General features: G+C 42.1%; 1 protein-coding gene across 2 annotated transcripts in view; it reads right to left on the bottom strand.

Moving 5' to 3' along the window:
- ATRN (attractin) overlaps positions 1–22,238 on the bottom strand; it is a 180,028-nt gene that overhangs the window by 2,881 nt on the left and 154,909 nt on the right. Inside the window, exons 26-28 of one of the 2 annotated variants that reach the window (XM_025399043.1) lie at positions 12,434–12,512; positions 7,543–7,650; positions 2,290–2,404 (exon numbers count right to left, since the gene is read on the bottom strand). In XM_025399043.1, the coding sequence (XP_025254828.1) occupies positions 2,290–2,404; positions 7,543–7,650; positions 12,434–12,512 (302 nt within the window). Of the gene's footprint in view, positions 1–2,289; positions 2,405–7,542; positions 7,651–12,433; positions 12,513–17,505; positions 17,899–22,238 lie in introns of those variants that run through there. The other variant, XM_025399044.1, reaches the window with a different exon arrangement.

The raw sequence follows: 22,238 nt of genomic DNA, 5'->3' as shown, positions 1-22,238 counted from the left end.
AAGTCTTCCTTCCACCCTGACCCTCCCTCTACCTTCCCCTCCATCTGGGTAAATGTTTTCACTAATTTTTATGTATGCTTTCAGTGTGTATTTATGCAAATACAAATACATATTCTTCTCCTTTCCCTACTTTTTACACAAAAGGTGTAGTTTGCTTTTCAGCACATCAACCAAGCAGAGTGCTCTGCTTGGTGGTGGGAACATATAAATGAGATTGCAGACGTATGCTAAGTGCCCAATTTCTCCTGCCTGCCTCCAAAAGGAGCCAAGAAACAGCAGCACCCTTTATGAGGAGATTTGGATTCACCCACATCATTCAGTCAGCATTAGTCACTTCCATTCCATACCACAATATAGGCAGGGCAGGCTCTGGGGCCAGGCTTTGGAATAAGCAAGGTTCTTTAACCTCCCCGTGCCTTAGTTCCCTCATTTGTAAAATGGGGATAATAATAGCACAGGGCTAATGTGAAGTCAACGAGTGAACTGACATAAAGTCTTAGTACCTGGCAGGCATAAAATCTTAGTATCTGGCACACAGCAACCAACGATCAATAGCAATTACCCTTCATGCTCATCACTGCCCCGCCGCCCACTTTGCTTTGGCGACTTGCAATCCTGTTTTCCTTCCTGTATTGGTAACAGAGTAATCTGACATCCATTAGGGAAGGCACGGTTCTGGGGGAGCTGGATTCCTAATACACGTGGGAAATGGCCAGTGCAGGCTCGGAGCCCTGCTGAGACCTGCCAGGAGCTGTGTTAGTGGAGCGTGTTACTCACCTTGCTGAGCCTGTGAAGGGGAGTGGGGGTGGGGGTAGACAGCTGTAAGTGCCTGGCACATAGTGGGGAATGCTCTAGGAGTCCAGAAAATGGCACCACTTAAAACAGGGGGTACAGAAAGGGCAGCAAAGACGGCCCCACTGTTGGGTGAGTCTCAGGCAGTGAACAGACCTTTATTAGGTGTTTTGGGTGGTTGGGGCACGTCAGGCAAAGGCTGGAGCAGGAAAGGCTACAGGGCTGCACACCTGTCACCTCGCTGCCCCAGCCACCACCCTGCCTTCAGGGAGCATCAGCCACTGTTTGCTGGGCTGGGTGGTGGCAGGAGACACAAATTGCACTTGAATGACAGATCAGAGAGTTGTCCTGGCCTCAACATGGGAAGGCTGAGTTAGGGGCTCAACTCACAGGAATCCCTAGGTGAGATGAAGACAATGAATCCTGGCCGAGCCATGCAGAAAGGCCTCCCTTGTGAAGATACCACAGATCCTAACCGTTCTAAAGCTGGGCTGGAGGATCTTCTGGGTCTGAGGGTGCACTGAAGGGACAGTGGAGCTCAGGGCCTGGACCAGTATCCTCAGGTAGCCTTTCCACCAGACACAGGGTTCTCTCTGGCTAAGGTAACCCTGACCTCAGAATCATCTCAACTGAAAGTTGTCTAAAATGATCACATTGAGGCATCCTCCAAGCACTCTGTAATTAAGCGAGATACTTTCAAAACTGTATTCCATATTTTCTGTCTTCAAAATAGGAGTTTATATAATTACGATTCATATATTTGATGGAGAAGTGTCACATGCATTGGTAAAATATTATGTAGTAGGCTGTAAAAATGTTTAAGATAGTTATATAAAAAAAGCAGAATAAAAATTAGATCTATACAATCATTTCAACTAAATTGCTGGTCAGGGCTGGAAAGAACACAGAACAATGAAAATTGGAGGGTTGTGGGACAGCTGTGCGTGGATTTTCAGACGTTTCCTTTATGTTATCGTTGTGTTTGTACCTTATATTTAAAACAGAGAAAAAGCAAAAGAAATGCAGGAGGGCTAGAAATACCAGTTGAAGAAACACCAGCCCAGGGCAGATGGCTGGAAGTTGTGGAGTGGAGAAGGCGACCGAGGAAGAGCATGCAGAGTGAAGGGAGCACGCCCAGATTCAGGGGTAGGACAGGGCAAAGGAGACAGGGAAAGAGCAGCAGAGGCAAAGGGGGACCAGAAACTCCAACAGCAAAGGAAGGTGTGCTCAGAGGCATCCACGAGCACTGAGAGGCTGGGGAGGCAGGAACGCTGAGGAGGTCCCGGGACGTCCCCCCAGGAAGGGATGATGACCTTGGGAAAACAGTTTTGGGCATATAGATGAAAATGGGATTATCTCACTGAATCCTTGCCATGGCATGGGCAGGCACTGCTGGTTATCACCTTCATAACCTTGTTCTCTAGGAAAGGGAAGTATCCCATGCTTAGCTCCCTCACATGTTTAGAAGGTGTCTGTCGCTGGCCCGTATCTACTCACCTGACTGCCCAGGAGGAGGGATGCCACCCAGGCCTCGAGGGAGCCTCACAAACACAGAGAGGACAGCGGCTTTGTTGCCAAAACATGGCTCCAGTGCAATGGGTTTGGGAACAGTCTGGCGGAAGAAAACAAAATTACCTAAAGTGATAAGCTTTAACGTACACGGACAACTTAACGGTCATTGGTGCTTATAAGAACCATCAATTTTAGGTCTATAAAAAAGGTACATTTCAGTTTTTAAGATAACAAAAAAGGGCAGGTGAGAGCTAACAGTACTCTCTGAGCACCAGTGACAGGGGTGGTACTGCTTGCTACCTTCCACTGAGGTCTCACAGTCTGCTGCCAAAGGGCTGCATGAACTGTAGGGAAGGGGTCATGCCAAGTGGGTTTCTTCTGGATGCTGTACTTTCGCTCGATTTGAAATTCTAACTCAGAATTGTAGGTCACAGGAATGGCAGTGGTGAGTGCTTGGTAGATTTGTCAGATAGTTCTGCATACCTGGCTCAAACACAGATGCAGATATTATGGAGACTTAAAAAACATTCTATTTTGTCTGTCCTTTAGACACTAAGTAGACAAGCCTGCTGGATGTAAAAGCTTGTAAAAGCTGGGTGGCTGACCAAGTGGATTCTTTGTCTATTCTCTGGATGCATTTGGCTCTGGAAAATGTGTCTTCGTCTTCTGTGGGAGCCTTTAGATGAGATTTGTCCCCTATATTAGTTTCTTCTCTTTTTCTTTTCTTTCTTTCTTTTATTTTTTAAAGACTAGAAATGGGGTCTCACTATATTGTCCAGGCAGGTCTTGAACTCCTGAGCTCAAGCGGTCCTCCCACCTCAGCCTCCCAAAGTGTTGGGATTAAAGGTGTGACCTACCGCACCCAGCTTATATTAGTGTAACAGACTACTGCAAACTTAGTTGCTTAAAACAACACACACTTATTATCTCACAGCTTTAGAGGTCAGAAGTCCCAGCAAGCTCTGTAGCGTTCTCTGTTCATGTCTTCCATGAGTTCTGGGGAATAATCAGCTGTCTCCTGAGGTCTCCCAGGCTGAAGTCAAGTTGTCAGCTGGGTGGGACTCTCATCTGGAGACTCTGGGGAAGACTCTGCTTTGAAACGCATTCAGGGCTTACGTAGTGGCTCACACCTGTAATCCCAGCACTTTGGGAGACCCAGGAGGGAGGATCCCTTGAGCCCAAGAGCCATGATCTTGCCACTGCACTCCAGTGTGGGTGACATAGCCAGACTCTGTCTCACAAAAACAGAAAAACTTCTGTAGCCCCTCCATCTCTAAACCAGGGATGGTGTATCAAGTCCTTCTCATGTTTCCAATCTCTCTGGCTTCCTCTTCTGCCACCCACCATAGAAACTCTCTGTATCTTAAAGTCACCTCCCTTGTTTCATTACATCTGCAAAATCCCTCTTGTAGTACCTAGAGTAGTATGTGACTGAATAAACATGGGACGGAAATCTTGGGGGCCACCTTTAGAATTCTGCTGATTACATCCACAAATATGTCATCAATTTCTTCAATTTGGTTGAAGAAAATAATTTCCAGTTCCACTCTGCTGTGGCACAAGGAACTGACTAGATGGGTGAATGGCAGAGGCAGGGAGATCAGTTATGAAGTAACTGCAAGAATCTAGGTGAGAGACAGTGGTGGCCTAGATCAAGTGGGAACAGTGGCAGAGGTGGGACACAGTGGCTGGGTAACATTTTTGAAGACGGAGTCAAGATTTGCTGATAGACTGGCTGTCCAATGAGAACATGACATCGAGAACGAGACAAGAACAATTCCATGATTTTGGCTTGAGCAACTAGGGTGATGAAGGTGTTATGAGCTGAATGGTGGGAGGTATGTCAGAGAAGCAAGCCTGAGAAATAAACATCCAAAGCTCAGCATGTTAAGATATCCAAGTGGGGACACTGAGTAGGCAACTGATGTTTGGGTTGGAGGCTCATGGGAGCAGTCTGGGTGAGAGGATCATGGTGCTTAAACCTGTGATAGTAAAGATCACTGAAGGAGTGGGTATAAAAGACACAAGAAGGGGACAAAGACAGGGCCTGATGCACACCACTGTCAAAAGATGAGGAGGACTGAGCCAAGACCACTGAGCAAGAACAGCTAGAAGGCAAGTGTGTGGTGTCCTGGAAGAAAATCAAGGAAGTGTTTTAAGGAGCAACTAACTGTGTCATATGCTGCTGACATATACCATGTTGTTCAATACTTTAGGCTTGTCTATTTTTTAATCCCACAAATATTATTTTACCAGGACAATGTTTGTTTAGATTTATATACATGATTATACTTTTATTTACTCACTATTCTTTCTTACTAAAACGTTAGTCTATTCTCCTGGGGGTAATTTTCCTTCATTTTAGCACATCCTTTAGACATTTCTTTTGTGCAGGCATGCTGGTGGCAAATTCTCAATTTTTCTTCTAATTTGAAGATACCTTTATTTCATCCTCGTTCTCAGAAGGTACTTACTGGGCACACTACACTATTCTAGGTTGGGAGCTCTCTTTCAGTACTTCGAAGACATTCTCCCACTCTCTTCTAACTTCTGAGAAGTCAGCAGTCAGCTTGTCATTCCTTAGAAGGTGATCTTTTCCCTTTTTTTTTTTTTTTTGAGATAAGAGGTACTCTGTCACCCAGGCTGGAGTACAGTGGCGTAATCTCAGCTCACTGTGACCTCTGCTTTCTAGGTTCAAATGATTCTCATGCCTCAGTCTCCCAAGTAGCTGGGATTACAGATGCGCGCCACCATGCCTGGCTAATTTTTGTATTTTTAGTAGAGACGGGGTTTCACCATGTTGGCCAGGCTGGTCTTGAACTCCTGACCTCAAGTGATCCACCCACCTCGGCCTCCCAAAGTGCTGGGATTACAGGTGTGAGCCACCACACCCGGCCTCTTTTCCCATTTTTAACAAAAATTGTGGTAAAATACACATAACATTTACCATCTTGACCATTTAAAAATGTACAGTTCAGTGGTATTAAGTATATTCACATTGTTGTGCAACCATCATTATCATCCATCTCCAGAACTCTCTTCATCTTGTAAAACTCAAACTTTGTACCTATTAAACACTAACTCCCCATTTCCCCCCGCTCCCAGCCCCTGGGAACCACTGTTTTACTTCCTGTCTTTATGAACTTGACTACTACAAGTGTATCTCTTAAAAGTGTAATCATACAATGTTTATTTTTTTGTTTCTAGTGTTATTTAGCATTGTAGCATGGGTCAGTCTGCTCCCTTTGGAAGGATGGATAACATTCCACTGGATGCTTAGACCACGTTGTGCTTATCCATTCATCCATCCATGGACACTTGGGCTGCTTCCACTTTTTGGCTACTGTGAATAATGCTGCCAAGATATGTCTTTAAGACTCTGCTTTCAGTTCTTCTATGTATAAACCCAGATTGCCAGATCATATATAACTCTATTTTTAATTCTGGGGGGAACAGTGGTACTGTTTTCCACAGAGGCTCCATCACTTTATACTTCCATCAACAGTGCACTAAGGTTCCAGTTTCTCCACGTTGTATGTGATACTTCTCTGGCTGATTTTAAGATGTTCTCTTTGTCTTTGGAGTTATACAATTTCATTATGAGAAATCTAACTAGTTTTCTTTCCTTCCTGCCTTCCCTCTTTCTTTCTTTAATCATGCTTACAATATGTTTTGCTTCTGGAATCTGTATATTCATGTTTTCCATCGGTTCTGGAAAGCTATCATCCCTGAATATTGCCTCTCCTTTGTTCTGGGATTCTGGAAATACATGAGTTGGATCTTCTCATTCTATCCTCCATATTCTTAGTATCTATCGTACTTTCTATCTCCTTGTCTCTCTGAGCTGCATTCTGTGTACTTTTTTCAGATTCATCTTCCACTTCGTAAATTCTCTCATGTTTCATATGCTGTTTAACATGTAAACTGAGTTTATTTAAAAAATTTCAATGAGTGTATTTTTCATTTCTAGAAGTTCCATTTGGTTCTTCTTCAGCTCCGCTTGGCCATACTTGACTCTCATCTTTTATGATTTCATCTTTTATTTCTCTAAACATTTCATACACAGTTACATTATATTCTTTATATTTCAATTCTAACATTTGGAGTCCTGTCCACATCAATCTTCTGTTGTTTCTGCTATTCTTATTTATGGTGGCTTGCCTCTTCTTGTCCCTGGTGATCTTTAATTACTTCATCTTGGTCTGTGGGACTCCAACAGCGCTGAATTGAAGATGTTTTTCTACAGAGAGGATTTCCATATATTCAGGTGGGCGTCATGGTGTTTACCATCTGGAACCACTTAGGACAAATCATGGTTCTGGTTTTGGTTTATGGTTTGTTCTTTTTAGGGTAGGGAAGGAGACTATTGCCTGATTTTACCTATTTCCTGTGAGCTCAGTAACATTTTAAATAAGTATGTTTTATTCAAGATATATAGCTATTTCTCTAGTGTATCTTAAATATTCCATCATTTTGCCCAAGGAGAAAGTCTTACCATTTTCTTCATCCTTTTGGGGAGGCAGGTGATAAATATTTTCCATACAGTGTTAATACATAGTGTATTATCATTTTTCTGTTTAAAAAATTCCCCCAAATATAAAGAACAATGGGCTGGGCAGAGTGGTTCACGCCTGTAATCCCAGCACTTTGGGAGGCCGAGGCAGGCGGATTGCTGGAAGTTAGGAGTTCGAGACCAGCCTGGCCAAGATGGCGAAACCCCGTCTCTACTAAAGATACAAAAATCAGCTGGGCATGGTTGCGCACGTCTGTAATCCCAGCAACTCAGGAGGCTAGGGCAGGAGAATTGCTTGAACTCGGGAGGTGGACTGCAGTGAGCCAAGACTGCGCCACTGCGCTCCAGCCTGTGTGACACAGCGAGACTCTGTCTCAAAAAAAAAAGAAAAAGAAAAAGAAAAAAAAAGAAAAATGATTCAATGTTCAATGTAGTTATTTTCAAATAAAAGTTTTGTATGCCACAGAATACTTAAAAGAAAATCAGACAAATCATTTATATTTTAAAATCCCCTGAACACAAGACTGCTCAGTGACATGAAACAAAGACTGAAAAACAAAAGCAAAAGAATACCCAACCACTTCATTGTTTTAGCTTATTGTTAAAGAGAAAGAGAGGAAAAAAAGGAGGTAATGGAATAAGGCTTTTGCCTCTCTGGTTTCCCAGACTTAGGAGCCTAAGTTTTAAAAAGTCAAGTTATAGGGACTTCTGAGTCACATTCTCACCTTTATACTCCCCCCAATAAGATCAGGAGGCTCCTCATCTGTTTCCAAGGCGACATTTACGGAGGCAAAGGGACGGCTGGCCATCTGTTGCATCTCTCGAAGAAGTTGCTAATAAATAACACGGCAAAGTCATTAATGGAATGAGTACTGAGGGGCTTTTATTAGTGAATGCTACATGTTAAAAACACCTCATCTTCCCTGATTCAAACAAATCAAGTCCAAAATGATACTTTTTAGACTGCATATTAGATAACATTGGGGATTATTAAATTTTGTTGGATGTGATAACACCATTGTTCTTATATTTTTAAAAAGCCCCTGTTAGAGATACTTATTCAAGTACTATGTTTATTGTAGCACTATTTACAATAGCAAAGACTTAGAACCAACCCAAATGCCCATCAATGATAGACTGGATAAAGAAAACATGGCACATATACACCATGGAATACTATGCGGCCTTAAAAAAAATGAGTTCATATCCTTTGCAGAGACATGGATGAAGCTGGAAGTCATCAGTCTCAGCAAATTAACACAGGAACAGAAAACCAAATACTGCATGTCCTCACTCTTAAGTGGGAGCTGAACCATGAGAACACATGGACACAGGGAAGGGAACATCACACACTGGGGCCTGTTGCGGGGGGTGGGGGGGCAAGGGGAGCGAGAGCATTAGGACAAATACCAAATGCATGCAGGGCTTAAAACCTAGATGACAGGTTGATAGGTGCAGCAAACCACCATGGCACATGTATACCTATGTAACAAATCTGCAAGTTCTGCACATGTATCCCAGAACTTAAAGTAAAATAAGAAAATAATGATAAAAATAAAAGTACTGTGGATGTAATGCTATGATGTTGACTTGTCAAATACATAAAATGGTATGGCCCTATCTCCTCGTCTTTCTACTACTAAAGTCAGGCTTGCTTTCTTCCTTCTGAAACTTGCACCAATAACTCACACAACACAAAAACCCATGCCTCATTATATGGCAGATAGGAACGGAGCGAACCCTCCTTTAGAGAGGTGGTATAAGCTAAAAACAAACAAATGTGAAATTTTGCAGAGTAGAGGGACAAACAGGGGCACTGGATTTAGGGAGGCTTGATGTGAACTCCTGCTCCAATAGTCTACAGCTGTGTGACCTTAAGAAAGGTGTTTGAAGTCTCTGGGCATCAGTGTCCTCCCTCTGAAATGTGTTCCTATCCCATAACGTTGTCACTGGGATCAAATGAGATACTATAGCACAGCGCCTAGCACATGGTGAACGGCCTTTCACACATCATTAAGGATATTAGAGATCTTCTGGGCATGATGTTCGCTTTGAGGTTATGCCTTGGGAGACAAGTAGGCCTTACTTCAAATTGCCTCCTTGGAACTACTGTAGGAGACAGAATCTTGGCCTGGATAGATATGGCTCTGTTCTAGAAGGGCATTTTTATGATAAGTATTTTTTTTTTTTTTTTTTTTTTTTTGAGACAGAGTCTCGCTCTGTCACCCAGGCTGGAGTGCAGTGGCCAGATCTCAGCTCACTGCAAGCTCTGCCTCCCGGGTTTATGCCATTCTCCTGCCTCAGCCTCTCGAGTACCTGGGACTACAGGCGCCCGCCACCTCGCCCGGCTAGTTTTTTGTATTTTTTAGTAGAGACGGGGTTTCACCGTGTTAGCCAGGATGGTCTCAATCTCCTGACCTCGTGATCCGCCCGACTCGGCCTCCCAAAGTGCTGGGATTACAGGCTTGAGCCACCGCGCCCGGCCAAGTATTTTCTTAAAATACCAACATTCTTACATTTTATAAAACTGTAGGTCCATTTACTCAACTAAAAAATGCAGCAATGCTCCTCTGGGGTCTGTGCTATTCTAAGTGCTGGGGTCACAATAAGACAGGGTTCAGGAGGCAACGTGTGTAAAAGCACTTAAAACGGGGGCTGGTGTGTAGCAAGGACTAAACAGCGTCAGCCGCTACTATTATTGTTTTTAAAAATAATATCAAATAATTGCTTCTACAATTTTTGAGAGGGAATAAATAATGACTGACATTTTAAAAATGATGAAATATATTCTGAATGGTCAGCTTCACAGTTACAGAGAAATTCCAAATCACAAGGGTAAAAGCATAGTTTATTAGATGATCAACTCCATACTAAACATATATATATATATATATATATATATATATATTTTAACCTTTTTCCTATAGGCTGTGCATCTTACTTTCTCTCATGCATAATTTCCAGTTGATTGTTTAGCTTCTGTGTTATTCATTTATTTCTGACATACTTAAGCCTTCATTTTTATGCAGACAAATCTCTACTATACTGTTTTAATAACTTTATACAAAAATAATAATTTTGTTTCCTTTCCAATAGTAACAATACTTCTTAGTGCCCTTTCACTTAGTGCACAGTCTAGAACATCCAGCACAAAGGTGAGTGACTGCAGGATTACAAGAAGATAACGAACTTGGGCTGTGAAGACAGAAGTCCCTAGTTAAGGCTGTGAAGACAGAAGTCCCAGAAGTCCCTTGTTAAAGCCTCGTACTCCCTCTTAGTTAACTATGTGGTGTTAAGTTACTTCACCTTTCTGAGCCTCAGCTCATCCATAAAACACAGCTAGTGACAATACCTATTTCATAGGTTTGAGATGAGGATTAATCTATGTAAAACCACTTAGAGCTCAGTGCCTGGAATTTTGAAATGCTCAGATGTCAGCTCTTGTTAAAACTAACTTGTCTGGATACAACCTCTGGTGTTTGTTTGTTTTACCATGAGTGATGCTGGTTATCCAGATAGTCTTCATAGTGTTAAAAAGGTATTTTTGATTTTACTGTGAGTTTTGCTTTCAAATTAGGAATGGGTATTGAGTTTTAATAAATGACGAAATGATTACTTGGCCTCTAGGAAGAATTCAGGTGTTATTTTTTCCCCATTGATAGGATATATTCTTTTTTTCACATGATATAATAGGTTTTCTAATATTAAGTGACTCTTCCATTACACTGCAATTAGACTGCTGCACATACATTCACCATGCGGCTGGCCTTTATATTTTGGTGCTGCCTTTGTCAGGTTTTGGTACCAAGATTTCTGTGTATAAAATCATTCAGACTCTTTCGAGCTTTCCATCTGTTCCTTCGCTTTACAGATTTTAGAAACAATTAATTCTCATAAGCACTCAGGGAGGAACAGGCTATCATTATCTCCATAAGCTCATCTCAACCTTGAAACTCCCTGGGTCTAATGTTTTTCTTGGAGAGAGTAGCACTTAGACAAAGTTTTCAACTCCTTTCTTGGTTACTGGTTTACTGTGGCTTCTTACTTCTTACTCCACTGTGAATAAATATACATTTAAATTAAATTGAAAATATAATTTTTTCAGAACATCATGTAATTCATTAGGATTTTAAAGTGTATCAGTAATACAGCTATCTAAAAAACCCTTTGAATATGTTATCCCCTGAATTTAAAACCTAATAATAAAGTGTGTGCAACATTCCCTCTATGATAACATCATCTTTATGTGGGTCAGAAAAGGTGGTACTGTGGCCCACAACAAGAGGCCCTTATCCTGGAGCCTGTCTTAATCCTATTCAGACATGAACGTCCTATAAACAGTGCTGAATGCTTGTGAGCTGTGATTTTAGATACTTCCCTTCTCTTCTAAATCTTATCTATAAATAAATTTTTATGTAGAAAAAGGCATGAGCAGATCCAAAAAAAACCCCAGACAGCTTCTTTGTCTAGCTCTTATATACAGGTGAGCATTTCCATTAGCAACAATGCAACAGGCATGACTAAATGAAAGGCAAAGTAATGATGCAAGTGAAAGTTGCCATAAACAAAGTTTTTATGTTGTAATTATTTTAATGGTGGTTATTTTTTTTTAAATATTTATTTATTTATTTATTTATTATTTCAATAGGTTTTTGGGGGAACAGGTGGTGTTTGGTTATATGAATAAGTTCTTTAGTGGTGATTTCTGAGATTCTGGTGCACCTATCACCCGAGCAGTGTACACTGTACCCAATGTGTAGTATTTTATCCCTCACCCCCCTCCCACTCTTTCCCCCGAGTCCCCAAAGTCCATTGTATCATTCTTATGCCTTTGCATCCTCAGGGCTTAGTTCCCACTTGTAAGTGAGAATATATGAAGTTTGATTTTCCATTCCTGAATTACTTCACTTAGAATACTGGTCTCCAATTCCACCCAGGTTGCTGCAAATGTATATAAATATATATATATACACTACACTACCCCCCCCCCATTTTCTTTATCCACTCATTGATTGATGGGCATTTGATATGTTGTAATTTTCAACCAAGTTTATGTATTTAAATTTGTCAACTGTAAATGTCTGCTTGACTTACTACTTTTGGAATGAAGCTCTGGAAACAAATCAAGACTTATTAAAAAATAAAATTCAAGTGGAAAACTTGACTACACACACATTTATCTTTCCTTGAAAAATGAAAAATTTTTGAGATGCTTAAATGGTTGACTTCCCTCTCCCATGAAAAGTTCTTGTGAAGGTGGTGCCTAATCATACGGTGGCTGGGCTGTGCTAATAAGCCCTTGGATCTCTGGCCTCAGTCAGGACTTGGGTTCTGGTCGGAAGGATAAAACTGGCATTTCTAAGTCAACACCAGAGTTTCCTTTTAGGAAGGTAAGACCCTGTGGTGCAGAACTAATTACACTTTATGTAGCACTCATCTAAGTTTACTGACCATATGCTGCGGAACCATGGATTGCAGAAAGCGCTGCATTATTCCTGCCGTGGAGATGTCTGTCTGTCCATTATCACTGAATAGCTAAAACCCACTTGCTTAAGAGAAAAATAAAGGAAAAAACCTCTTCCAGAGATTCTTTAATCTTTACTCACTGAGGCTTACCTCTCTACGTCTGGAGGCCCAACAACTTTGTTTGATCTTCCAAACCACAGCAGCCACCAGGAGCAAAGAGAGGAAACAACTGTGAGAAAGCAAAGTACTGAGTTATTATCCCAGCCCCCAGAATCAGCACCCATCGTTGCCCACACCACAGGCCAGGCAGTGAAAACAGCTCCCAAATGCCACCTCTGGGCTCCCTTCTGATGCTTTGTCACAACAATGTGCTGGCTCAGGAGGCAATGAGTGAGACAACTTCGGTGAGCCAGGCTTCCTAGCCAGGCCTCTAGACTGTATTGTTCCCACATGGTACTCAGAGAGAGCCCTGACCTTCCACTCGGCCTTTATCACAATGGCCCACAGTGGCTTATCCCAAATAAGCAAAATAATTCTAAGATAATTATAACAAATATTAGTCATGCTGTTTATTCAAGTTAGCAAACATTTACTGGTAAAATCTAAGAAGGTGAAAAAGTTAATTATTAAAGTAACAATCAACTTTTCATAAGGAAGAGGCAAACAGAAGAAGAAATGTGTATAATTTTTAGTGTATATTCAATATTTTTACAAATACGTATTTTTAAATAAAACACATTTGAAATGATCAAACCCAAGCCAACAACTTTCTTACAAATATTAAGAGAAAATAACTCCTAGTGACCTTAATAGTTGAAGAGGATTTCAATGCTCTCTCATGTATAAACCAGGTGTGGAATGATTTGAAAAGCAACAGTGATGGCAAAGAGAATAGCTGACTTGCGGTTAAAAGGAAGAACGAGCTTAACAAGTAAAAAAAATAGATAACTGCTATAACTGCATTTTTACTCATTAACTTGTAAAAGGGGCTAGCTACAGGGTATTTTTCCAGAGTGCTACATGCAGACGTAAGGCTCTCTGCCAGTGTCATCAAGGTACTCTCTTGCTGGCTGAGCTCTGCGTTTGTAGGATGGGGTCAGCTTCATGAATGGCACCTCAGTGCACCCAAGTGCTGATACCAACACAGCCCTCCTGGGCTGGCTGGATAAAGGGACTCTAAGATGCTAGGATGACTGAACTGCCCTTACCTCAAGGCTCCCTCAAGGCTCACTGCCTCCCTAAGGGGTACAAGGGTGCAGACCCCTCCAATGGGTGCCCTGACAAAAGGCAATTCAACAGGATTGCCTTCCAAACCCCCCAGGATCGTCACTTGGTGGAAAGCCTTCATCTCTGGGTCTCTCTGCTATCAGGACACTGGCAACTCTTCTCTCTGACAGTCTACATTGCCTTTTTTTTTGAGACAGAGTCTTGCTCTGTCACCCAGGCTGGAGTGCAGTGGTATTATCTCAGCTCACTGCAACCTCCGCCTCCCAGGTTCAAGCGATTCTATTCTCCTCTTTTAGCCTCCCGAGTAGCTTGGACTACAGGTGTGTGCCATCACGCCCAGCTAATTTTTGTATATTTAGTGGAGACGAGGTTTCACCACGTTGGCCAGTCTGGTCTCGAACTCCTAACCTCAAGTGATCTGCCTACTTTGGCAAAGATTACAGGCCTCACATGACTGGCCTACATTGTCTTTTTAATCAATACTTTAATTGGGTCAGGTCCTGTTCTAGGCTCATGGAAAACACTGATAAACAGAGCAAAGACTACTGTCCCATGGAGTTTACATTCCAGCAGGTGGAGATAAACAGTAAGTAAATAAGCAAATTACAGAGCATGCCAAAAGGTAGGTAAGTGCTACAGAAATAAAAAGATGGTAAGAGCAGGGGGTTCAGGAGTACCAGTGGCACTCCAGAGCAGGAGGGTCAGAGTAGCTGGGCCTTTGTTTCTCAGAAGGTGACATTTGAGCAACAACTTGGAGAAGGTATGGGAGGTGGCTCATGGACGCCTGCAAAAGTGCATCTGGAAAAAGGGGCAGTCAGTGCAAAACCCGAGGCAAGGCTGTGCCTGGGATGGCTTGGGGAGCCTCAGGAGGCCAGCATGTTTGGAGTGGGGTGTGTAAGGCCAGAGATAAAGGCAGAGAGAAGGGTGAGGGTGAAGGGCAGATCATGTGAGGCACTGCAGGCATTATGAGGGCACTGGGAGAGAAAGCCAGTGCAGGTTTTTAAACAGAAGTGTTGTGATTTAATGTTTGCTGAGAAGACCATTAGGGGTGCAATGGCATTATCAGGGTAACCAGCAGTCTAGGTGAGATGATGGTGGCTCAAACCAGGGCGGTGGAAGCAGAGGTGTGAAAAGCACTTTGGAATCTGGACATATCAGGAGATGCATTTTAGACACGCAGAACCCTGAGACATCTACCGGACAGCCCAGGGAGATATCCTGGGCAGACATTCTAACCTGGAGGCTGGCTGCCAGGTCTGGGCTGGGCAGGGCATTTGGAAAGCATCAGGATATATATGGTATTTCAAGCAATAAACCTGGCCATGGTCACTAAGAGAGTGAATACAGATAGACGAGAATGTCCTGGGGCTACCCTAACAATGAGAAGTTGGGGAGAACAGGAAGAACCAGTAAAGAGGTCTGAGAATAACCTTCTCAGTCTTTCTTGGCTTCCGTGTGTAATCCTGATTTTTGTCATTTTTATTTTAATAGATAAACATAAGGAAGCAGCAAATTCACAAGGAAGAGCATGAAGCCAACGGGAACAGCTTCTAAGTTGGTCAAGAGCCTGTTGCCGCTGCTGAGAGGCGAGGACCCTGGTGTCACTCAGAAGCCTCTCTTGGGCCCACCTGTAATACAGTCTGTGCCTGCTTCCCTCTCAGAGAGGGTGAGAGGGCCCTTCTGTATTCAATGCAGATCTGTTGACAACACCAGTTACCCAGTTCTTTCTACTTGCTGTTCCAGCTACAAGAAGTGACAGAACAGCAAGCAAGGGAGAGTCTCTTATTTCCCTCTTTATAGAGGCTCCTTCCTGAGGCTGGAAAAGCATCTCATTAGGACACAAAGAGGTCTCAACAGACTGCATCAGGACCTAGAGTTTACTTCTCTGTGCCCTGAGTCTGGGAATACTTTTTCTAACTCACCTTACATTGATTTTCTCATTTGAATCATCGAATTTCCCCCCGACTTTTATTCTCTTTTCCATATATTAGCCATTTTTCAGAGTGCTTAGGATTATCTGGATACCTTTCCCCTTTTCCTTATAGGCTCCATTTTGAATTCTTTTGGACCAGGCTGGGAGCAGTGGCTCACGCTGGTAATCCCAGCACCTTGGGAGGCTGAGATGGGAGGATTGCTTGAGGCCAGAAGTTTAAGACCAGCCTGAGCAATATAGGGAGAACCCAACTCTACAAAAAAGAAAATATTAGCTGGGCATGATGGTGCATGCCTGTAGTCTCAGCTCTACTTGGGAGACTGAGGTGAGGAGGACTGCTTGAGACCAGCCCAGGAGTTTGAGGCTGTAGAGGGCTGGGATTGCACCACTGTGTTCCAGCCTGGGCAACAGAGACCCTATCTCAAAAAAAAAAAAAAAAAAAAGCTAAATAAATTCTTTTAGACATGGTTAACTTGCTCTGGGAAAATATTTTCTTCCCCATGTCATGAAAATAATTCTATTCTTAGCTAAAAGTTTATCATCACTAGTTAGTAAACATCGTCTAGAAAAACCAAAGTTCCGGATTCTTTTCCAGAATTTCAACCCCCACAAGGAAGAAGCAATGAAAATGCCATCTGTCCTTGTTTACTACATGAGAGGCCATGGGCCTGAAAAATACTTCCCCCATGTATTCTGGTAGTGTCATTCGGTCATCCAGGGACTGAATGTCCAGTAGAAGTGGCTGGTCCTCACCGGGCTGGTACTTGGCAGCAGGGCCATCTTATTCCATACACATGCTCTAAGAATTTAAGGATGTCTACTAAGTGGAGCTAGAATACAGCCCCTATATCCCTTAGAAGCAAGCCACTGACACAAGCTTTTTTCCCTGAGAGGTTGGTGCCTATGGTTCCTCCTTACTCTGCACTTATCCTGAAGAGTCTAAGTTTACCTCCCACAAATATCTTACCACATTATGTACTAGATGCTGAAGGCGTGTGTGTATGGGACTGAACGAGAGACAGTGCCCTGCTCCCCTGAAGCTTGGTCTACTGACCCAGATATTAAGCAAGTAAACATATGAATATATTCTTCAAAGTGTGATGAATACCACGATGAAAAATAATATAGTTCTACGGGAGAGAGGAACAAGGGGAGACAATTTAGCTTAGCCCTTAGAATTTTCAGACAGACATGAGTGTCTTTTGTGTGCTAATGAATGACTCATGGGGAGAGGGGCCTAAAGAGCCTCAAATGTGGGCTGGTCACCAGAAAACCCAATTAGCTGGTTAGAGGGTTAGAACTTTCAGCCCCATCTCCCAACCTCCAGGAAGGGGAAAGGGGCTGGAGATGAGTTCAGTCACCAATAGAAAGTGATTGCATCCATCCTGCCTATGTAATGAAACTTCAATTAAAAAAACTCAGAATGATGAGGCTTGGGGGAGCTTCCGGGATAATGAACATATCCACGTGCAGGGAGGAGGCTTGTCCAGAGAGGGCATGAAAGAGCTGTGCTCACCCACCTCCATGCCTTGTGCTATTCATGTCTTCCATTTGGCGGTTCCTGAGTTGTACCCTGTATAATAAGACTGTAATTCTATGTATAGTGCTCTCCTGAGTTCTGTGAGCTGTTCTAACAAATTGTCAAATCTTGGAGTGAGCAGTCACCAGAAGCCCTGAATTTGTAGTTGGCCCAGTAGCAGTGAGGTAGCCTGGGGACCCATGTGTGCTTAGTGTCTGAAGTGAGAACAGTCTTGTGGAACTGAGCCCCTAATCTGCAGGATTTGCTTCAACTATGGGTAGTGTCAAAATGGAACTGAACTGTGGGACACTGGAGAGAGAACTGGAGAATTTGTTATTGTCTGGAAAAATCAAGCAAGGCATGAAAGTATACAGAATGAAGGGTAGTGGGAAGAGTGTTCCAGAAAATGGGATAAGCATGTACAAATGCTCAGTGTAGGGCAAGAGCTTGTGCTTTTGAGGACATAGGAGATGCCCCTGGTAGCAGAAATGTGGAAGAATAGAGTGCAAGCTGAATGTGGAGAAGTAAGCGGAGGCCAGTTCACCCAGGATGCTGAATTTTATTTTAGATACAACAGGAAGGTAAGGTGCTAGACATATGTTATTTAAAGGTCTTCTCTGGACTTTTTGTGGATTCTGGAGGGGCTAAAGTCAACTGAAGGTCCAGGCAAGACTGTGATGCTAGGGTTGGTGGGGTGGGGAATGGAGGTGGAGAGTGCACTGATGGCTGTAGCTCTGGGGCCTGGTAAGGGAGTGCCTGATGAGTGAAAGCAAGAGAAGTGGCTTGGAACCGGCAGAGCCATGTTGCCAGTTAGTGAGGTGGGGAACGCTGGTGAGGAAGGATGGAACTGGTCACTTCTGGGCATGCTGTGCTGCAGATGGGGAAGGCAGAGTCCAGTCAGAGAACACAGAGTGAGAAGATGGCCAGGGTCAAGGTCTAGGAAAAGATCAACAGTGAGAGGCTGAATAGAAAAGACTGCACAGTAGGGAGGCCAAGAAGCAGTGGTAGGGCAGCATGGGTCACAGACGGCTGGAAGAGTCTCGCTCACAAAGCGGTCAGTTGGTTGATACCACTGAGAAGTCAAGAAGAGGAGAACCAAAAAGTATCCTTTGGATTTGGCAATATAGCGTCCTGCTTAATCTGTGGGGTTACATTCCCAGCCTCCCAGTGGATGCCTGAAATAATGGATAGTACTGACCCTTACATATACTATGATTTTTAGATCTGATAACCAAGACACTAGCAGGCAGGTAGCATAGGGGTATGGATACCCTGAATCAAGGGATGATTCCTATCCCAGGTGGGACAAAGCAGGATGGCATGACATTTCATCACACTACTCAGAATGGAGTACAATTTAAAACTTATAAATTATTTCTGGAATTTTCCACTTAATGTTTGGACTACAGCTGACCCTGAGTAACTGAAACTGTGGAAAGTGAAACCACAGATAAGGGAGGTTATATATGCTAGTTACTCTCAACAAAAAACCCGGATGGGGCATAGGGATGGCAGTCTGACTGGAGAGGGCTGAAAAGTAAAAAAAGATGCTCCAAGCGCAGAACCCATGGATACAAGGGAGGGGGTGGTTTCTGAAAACTGCCAGAGTGTTCATGGGCAGCTGCATTCTGAGTGGCCACACCAGACAGTGTCTTCCCCTCCTCTGCCTGAGCCGAGCGGTGGAGGTAAGGCAGTGAGTGCTGGCCCTGGGCCAGGGAGGCCAAGCAGGATAGGGGCTCTCGTTCAGCACAACCCACCACATGCTGCCCCTGCTCCACACTCACTGCAGGCTGAGGCAAACGGAAACAGTACACATGGGCAATCATGGAATCCTCAACACAACCAAAAATCAGACATTTTGAGAAAAACGAACATTATGCAAGAGAGGTGCCAAACCACAAATCTGAGGAACAGTTATTCACAGCAAAAACTAAGGCTCCAAAAGCAAATCAAATTATTAATCTTGCAAAGGAATATGAAAGGAAATTTCATTCATAAAACCAAAACAGGCTGTTAGAAAAAAGATATTAGAATTAAAATGGAAAATAAAACAACTCATTGCATGGGCTCCAAGAAATGGATCTAACTTTGAGTAAATTAATGGGCTTGAACGTACTGCTGAGGAGCTCACCTAGAGCTCAGAGCAAAAGGAAAACGAGAAAGTGAGAGTCCAGTTAAGAAGTATGGAGGAAAGATGCAGAATCTCCCCCATTCATCTAACAGAAAATTCTAGAACAAGCAAATAGAATTAAAGGAGAGGAAACAATCAAAGAAATACAAGGTAATGTTGCAAAACTGCAGAAAGACTCCAGTCTTCACACTGAAAGGCTCCCCACAAGTATCAAATTCTTTCCAACAATTTCTCTGAGAGAATTACTCTAGGACATAGTTCCACCCAACAAAAATACCCAAAGAAGGGGAAGACATGAAGCACATAAAAACAAAATGGTAAAACTTATAAAAACTGTCCCTCCATGATGTAAAATACTGTAATTACAATGTAGAATTTAAATGCCAGGTAACTCCTATTTAGGTGGTTATAAGTGATCGTGGGGGAATAAAGATGGGGATCTCTCAGAACCCTAAAGCAGCCAGCCCCTGTAGGAACTGGGATCATGGAGGTACCAAGAGTGGGGGCCATGCTCACATTCTCTCAGCAGTCTCAGAATATCTGTCTTCTTTCCCATCTGGCCACCTATGCTTTAGCCTGCACATAAATGGGTGCAATACCATCCCAGTCCCTGACTCCATATAACTTGCAACTAACTCAGGGTTTCTCAATGCCAGCTGAACATCAGAACCACTGGAAAGCCTTTAAAATTCAGGGCCTATACCACAACAATTAGACCAGCATTTCTGGGGGGTAAGGCCCAGGCTGCTGCTGCTTTTAAGCTTCCCATTGGTTCTAATGTGTAGCTAGGGCTGAGTCATGGGATAACTGCTCCAAGCTCTCATAATCTAGTTTAAATTTTTGGAAGACCTCTAATTGGCCTTGTTCATCTCTGCAGGTCATATTGTAGGTTAGTCTACACATCAGCTGCCCTTAAGATTTAGACTGTTAAATAACTGCATTACAGGGTAATTAGTGCTATAACACAAACACGAGTAGAGTGGAGTCCAAGAGGGATGGTCTCTGGAGTAAATGTGACAGAAGACTTTAAAGAGTAGACAATTATGTTGGGTTGTGAAGGAGTAATATGACAGGTCAGCGGGGTTGGGGGTGCATATATCCACTTTTCCTCTCCATTTGCCTCAAAGGCCCTGCTGTTCACATAGCCAAAAAGGAAGGAAATTACAACTTCAAAGGGACTCATAATTTGGTGGAAGTCACAGGACAAAGCTTCATGAAATACCGAATTTGTAGGAACGTAAGATGATTCTTTGGCCCTGGGAGAACCATGGGAGATGGCTGGTGTCAGTGAGTCCGTGCTGTTCAGCACTAAGCAGAAGAAAAATGTGGGGGGAGATTTTAGGATTTTAATTTTTCTATGATAACGGGATAGACGGTGGTTTCCTTTTGGAATCTACATTTCTGTGGAAAGAACAGACTTCCTTGTGAACGGGAGGAGATTCACCAAGTTTCCAACATTCCACATTACTGGCACTGTGTCAGTTGGGGGAGGTTTCTGCAGTACCCTCGAAGCTCCAATGAGCTGAGCTCGGCATACTCTGAAAAAGGTTACAATAGAGGGTGAGTTCCTGGCTTAGTGGATGGTGCAGCCTTGGAGCTGAGGGAGTGATACTCTGTCTTGATGCACCACAAGTTTGTGGAAGTCTATCCATTTAGAAAATGGATAGATTCCACTTGCGTCAAATGGAGAGGCAAATAGACTAAATTTGCCTAAAATTTAGAAAATAGTAAAACTATACCCAGATAAATTAAAGATGGATAAAAGAGGAACATTAAAAACAAACAAACAAACAAACAAAAAACAGTAACAGATAAAACACCCATGAAGAAAATATAGGGAAAGACTGACAGATATATCTGGTGAAAAATACCATAAATGGGATTAAAAAACAAACAGCTGATTAGAACAGAGAGACAGAAAGACACACAAACACACATGCTCACACATGTACACACAGGCATGCACAAATATAAAGAGTTCCTAAATTTCAGTAAGAAAAAAAGGCAAACATCGCAATAGAAATACGAGCAAAGGATATGAACAAGAACTATAATATACCAGTAAACATCACTAATAATTAAAGAAATCAAATTAAAACAAGATACCACTGACACCTCCCAGACTGGCAAAATTAAAAACAATGACAACTTCCAGTGTTGCTAAGAGTAACAGAAACAGGCACACTCATTCTTGCCATAGGAGTGAAAATTCATGCCACTGTTGTGAAGGGCCATTTGACAGTGCTTCTGCATCTTGATACACCCATTATAGGATAAAAAACGATCCCAGAAAGATATTCACAGAAAAATCCAAAGACATATGCAATAAAAAGACAAGACAAAACGAACAAACAAAAAAAACTGAAGACAAATAAGAGTCAGTTGAAAGAAGAAATGATTTTAAAAATATGCTACATTCAAACTATGGGAAAAGTTGCTTTAAAAAAAATGAGGTAGATCTCCACATGGGAGAAGTAAAACACATAACACTGAGTAAAAAAGCAAGTTGTAGAACAACATGTAAGGAGGTAGCCCATTTTATAAGTCAAAGAAGTCAGAAAAAAACACAATTTATGTGCAGTATACACACATAGAGAAAAACTTTTGGAAACAGAAACAACAAAATGTTAACAGTGGTAGTTTCCAGAGAGTGACTTGGGGAAATTTTGAATTTTTACTTTATTTTTATATTACCTAAGTTTTACGATGAATATAAATTACTTTTGGTAGTGTATAATATCAGAATTCTTGTCTTCATGATGGTTTTCTATTTTAAAAAGTCTTAAGATTTAATATTTTTGCTTTAAAATATTTGGATTAGTGTAGCATATTTATTATACCTTTTTGTGCTGTCTTTATACATTCTTTCCCTTTGCATTCTCTACATAATTGCTATCCAATATAAATTTAATGTGAGTCACATATGTAATTTTAAGTGTCATAGTAATCATAGTAAACAATAAAAACAGCTTTTTCTGAACATTATGACATTAAAACATTATGAAATTAACTTTAATAATATATTTTTATTTAACCCAAGACAGGTAAAACATCATTTCAACATGTGATCAACATACAAATTATTGAGTCATTTTACACTCTTATTTTCATTTTTTTTTTTTTTTTTTTTTTTTTTTTTTTTTTT

The sequence above is a fragment of the Theropithecus gelada genome, chromosome 10, assembly GCF_003255815.1.
Source record: "Theropithecus gelada isolate Dixy chromosome 10, Tgel_1.0, whole genome shotgun sequence".
Taxonomy (NCBI): domain Eukaryota; kingdom Metazoa; phylum Chordata; class Mammalia; order Primates; family Cercopithecidae; genus Theropithecus; species Theropithecus gelada.
The sequence above is the reverse complement of the archived record's forward strand: the minus strand, read 5'-3'. Positions and strand labels throughout refer to the sequence as shown.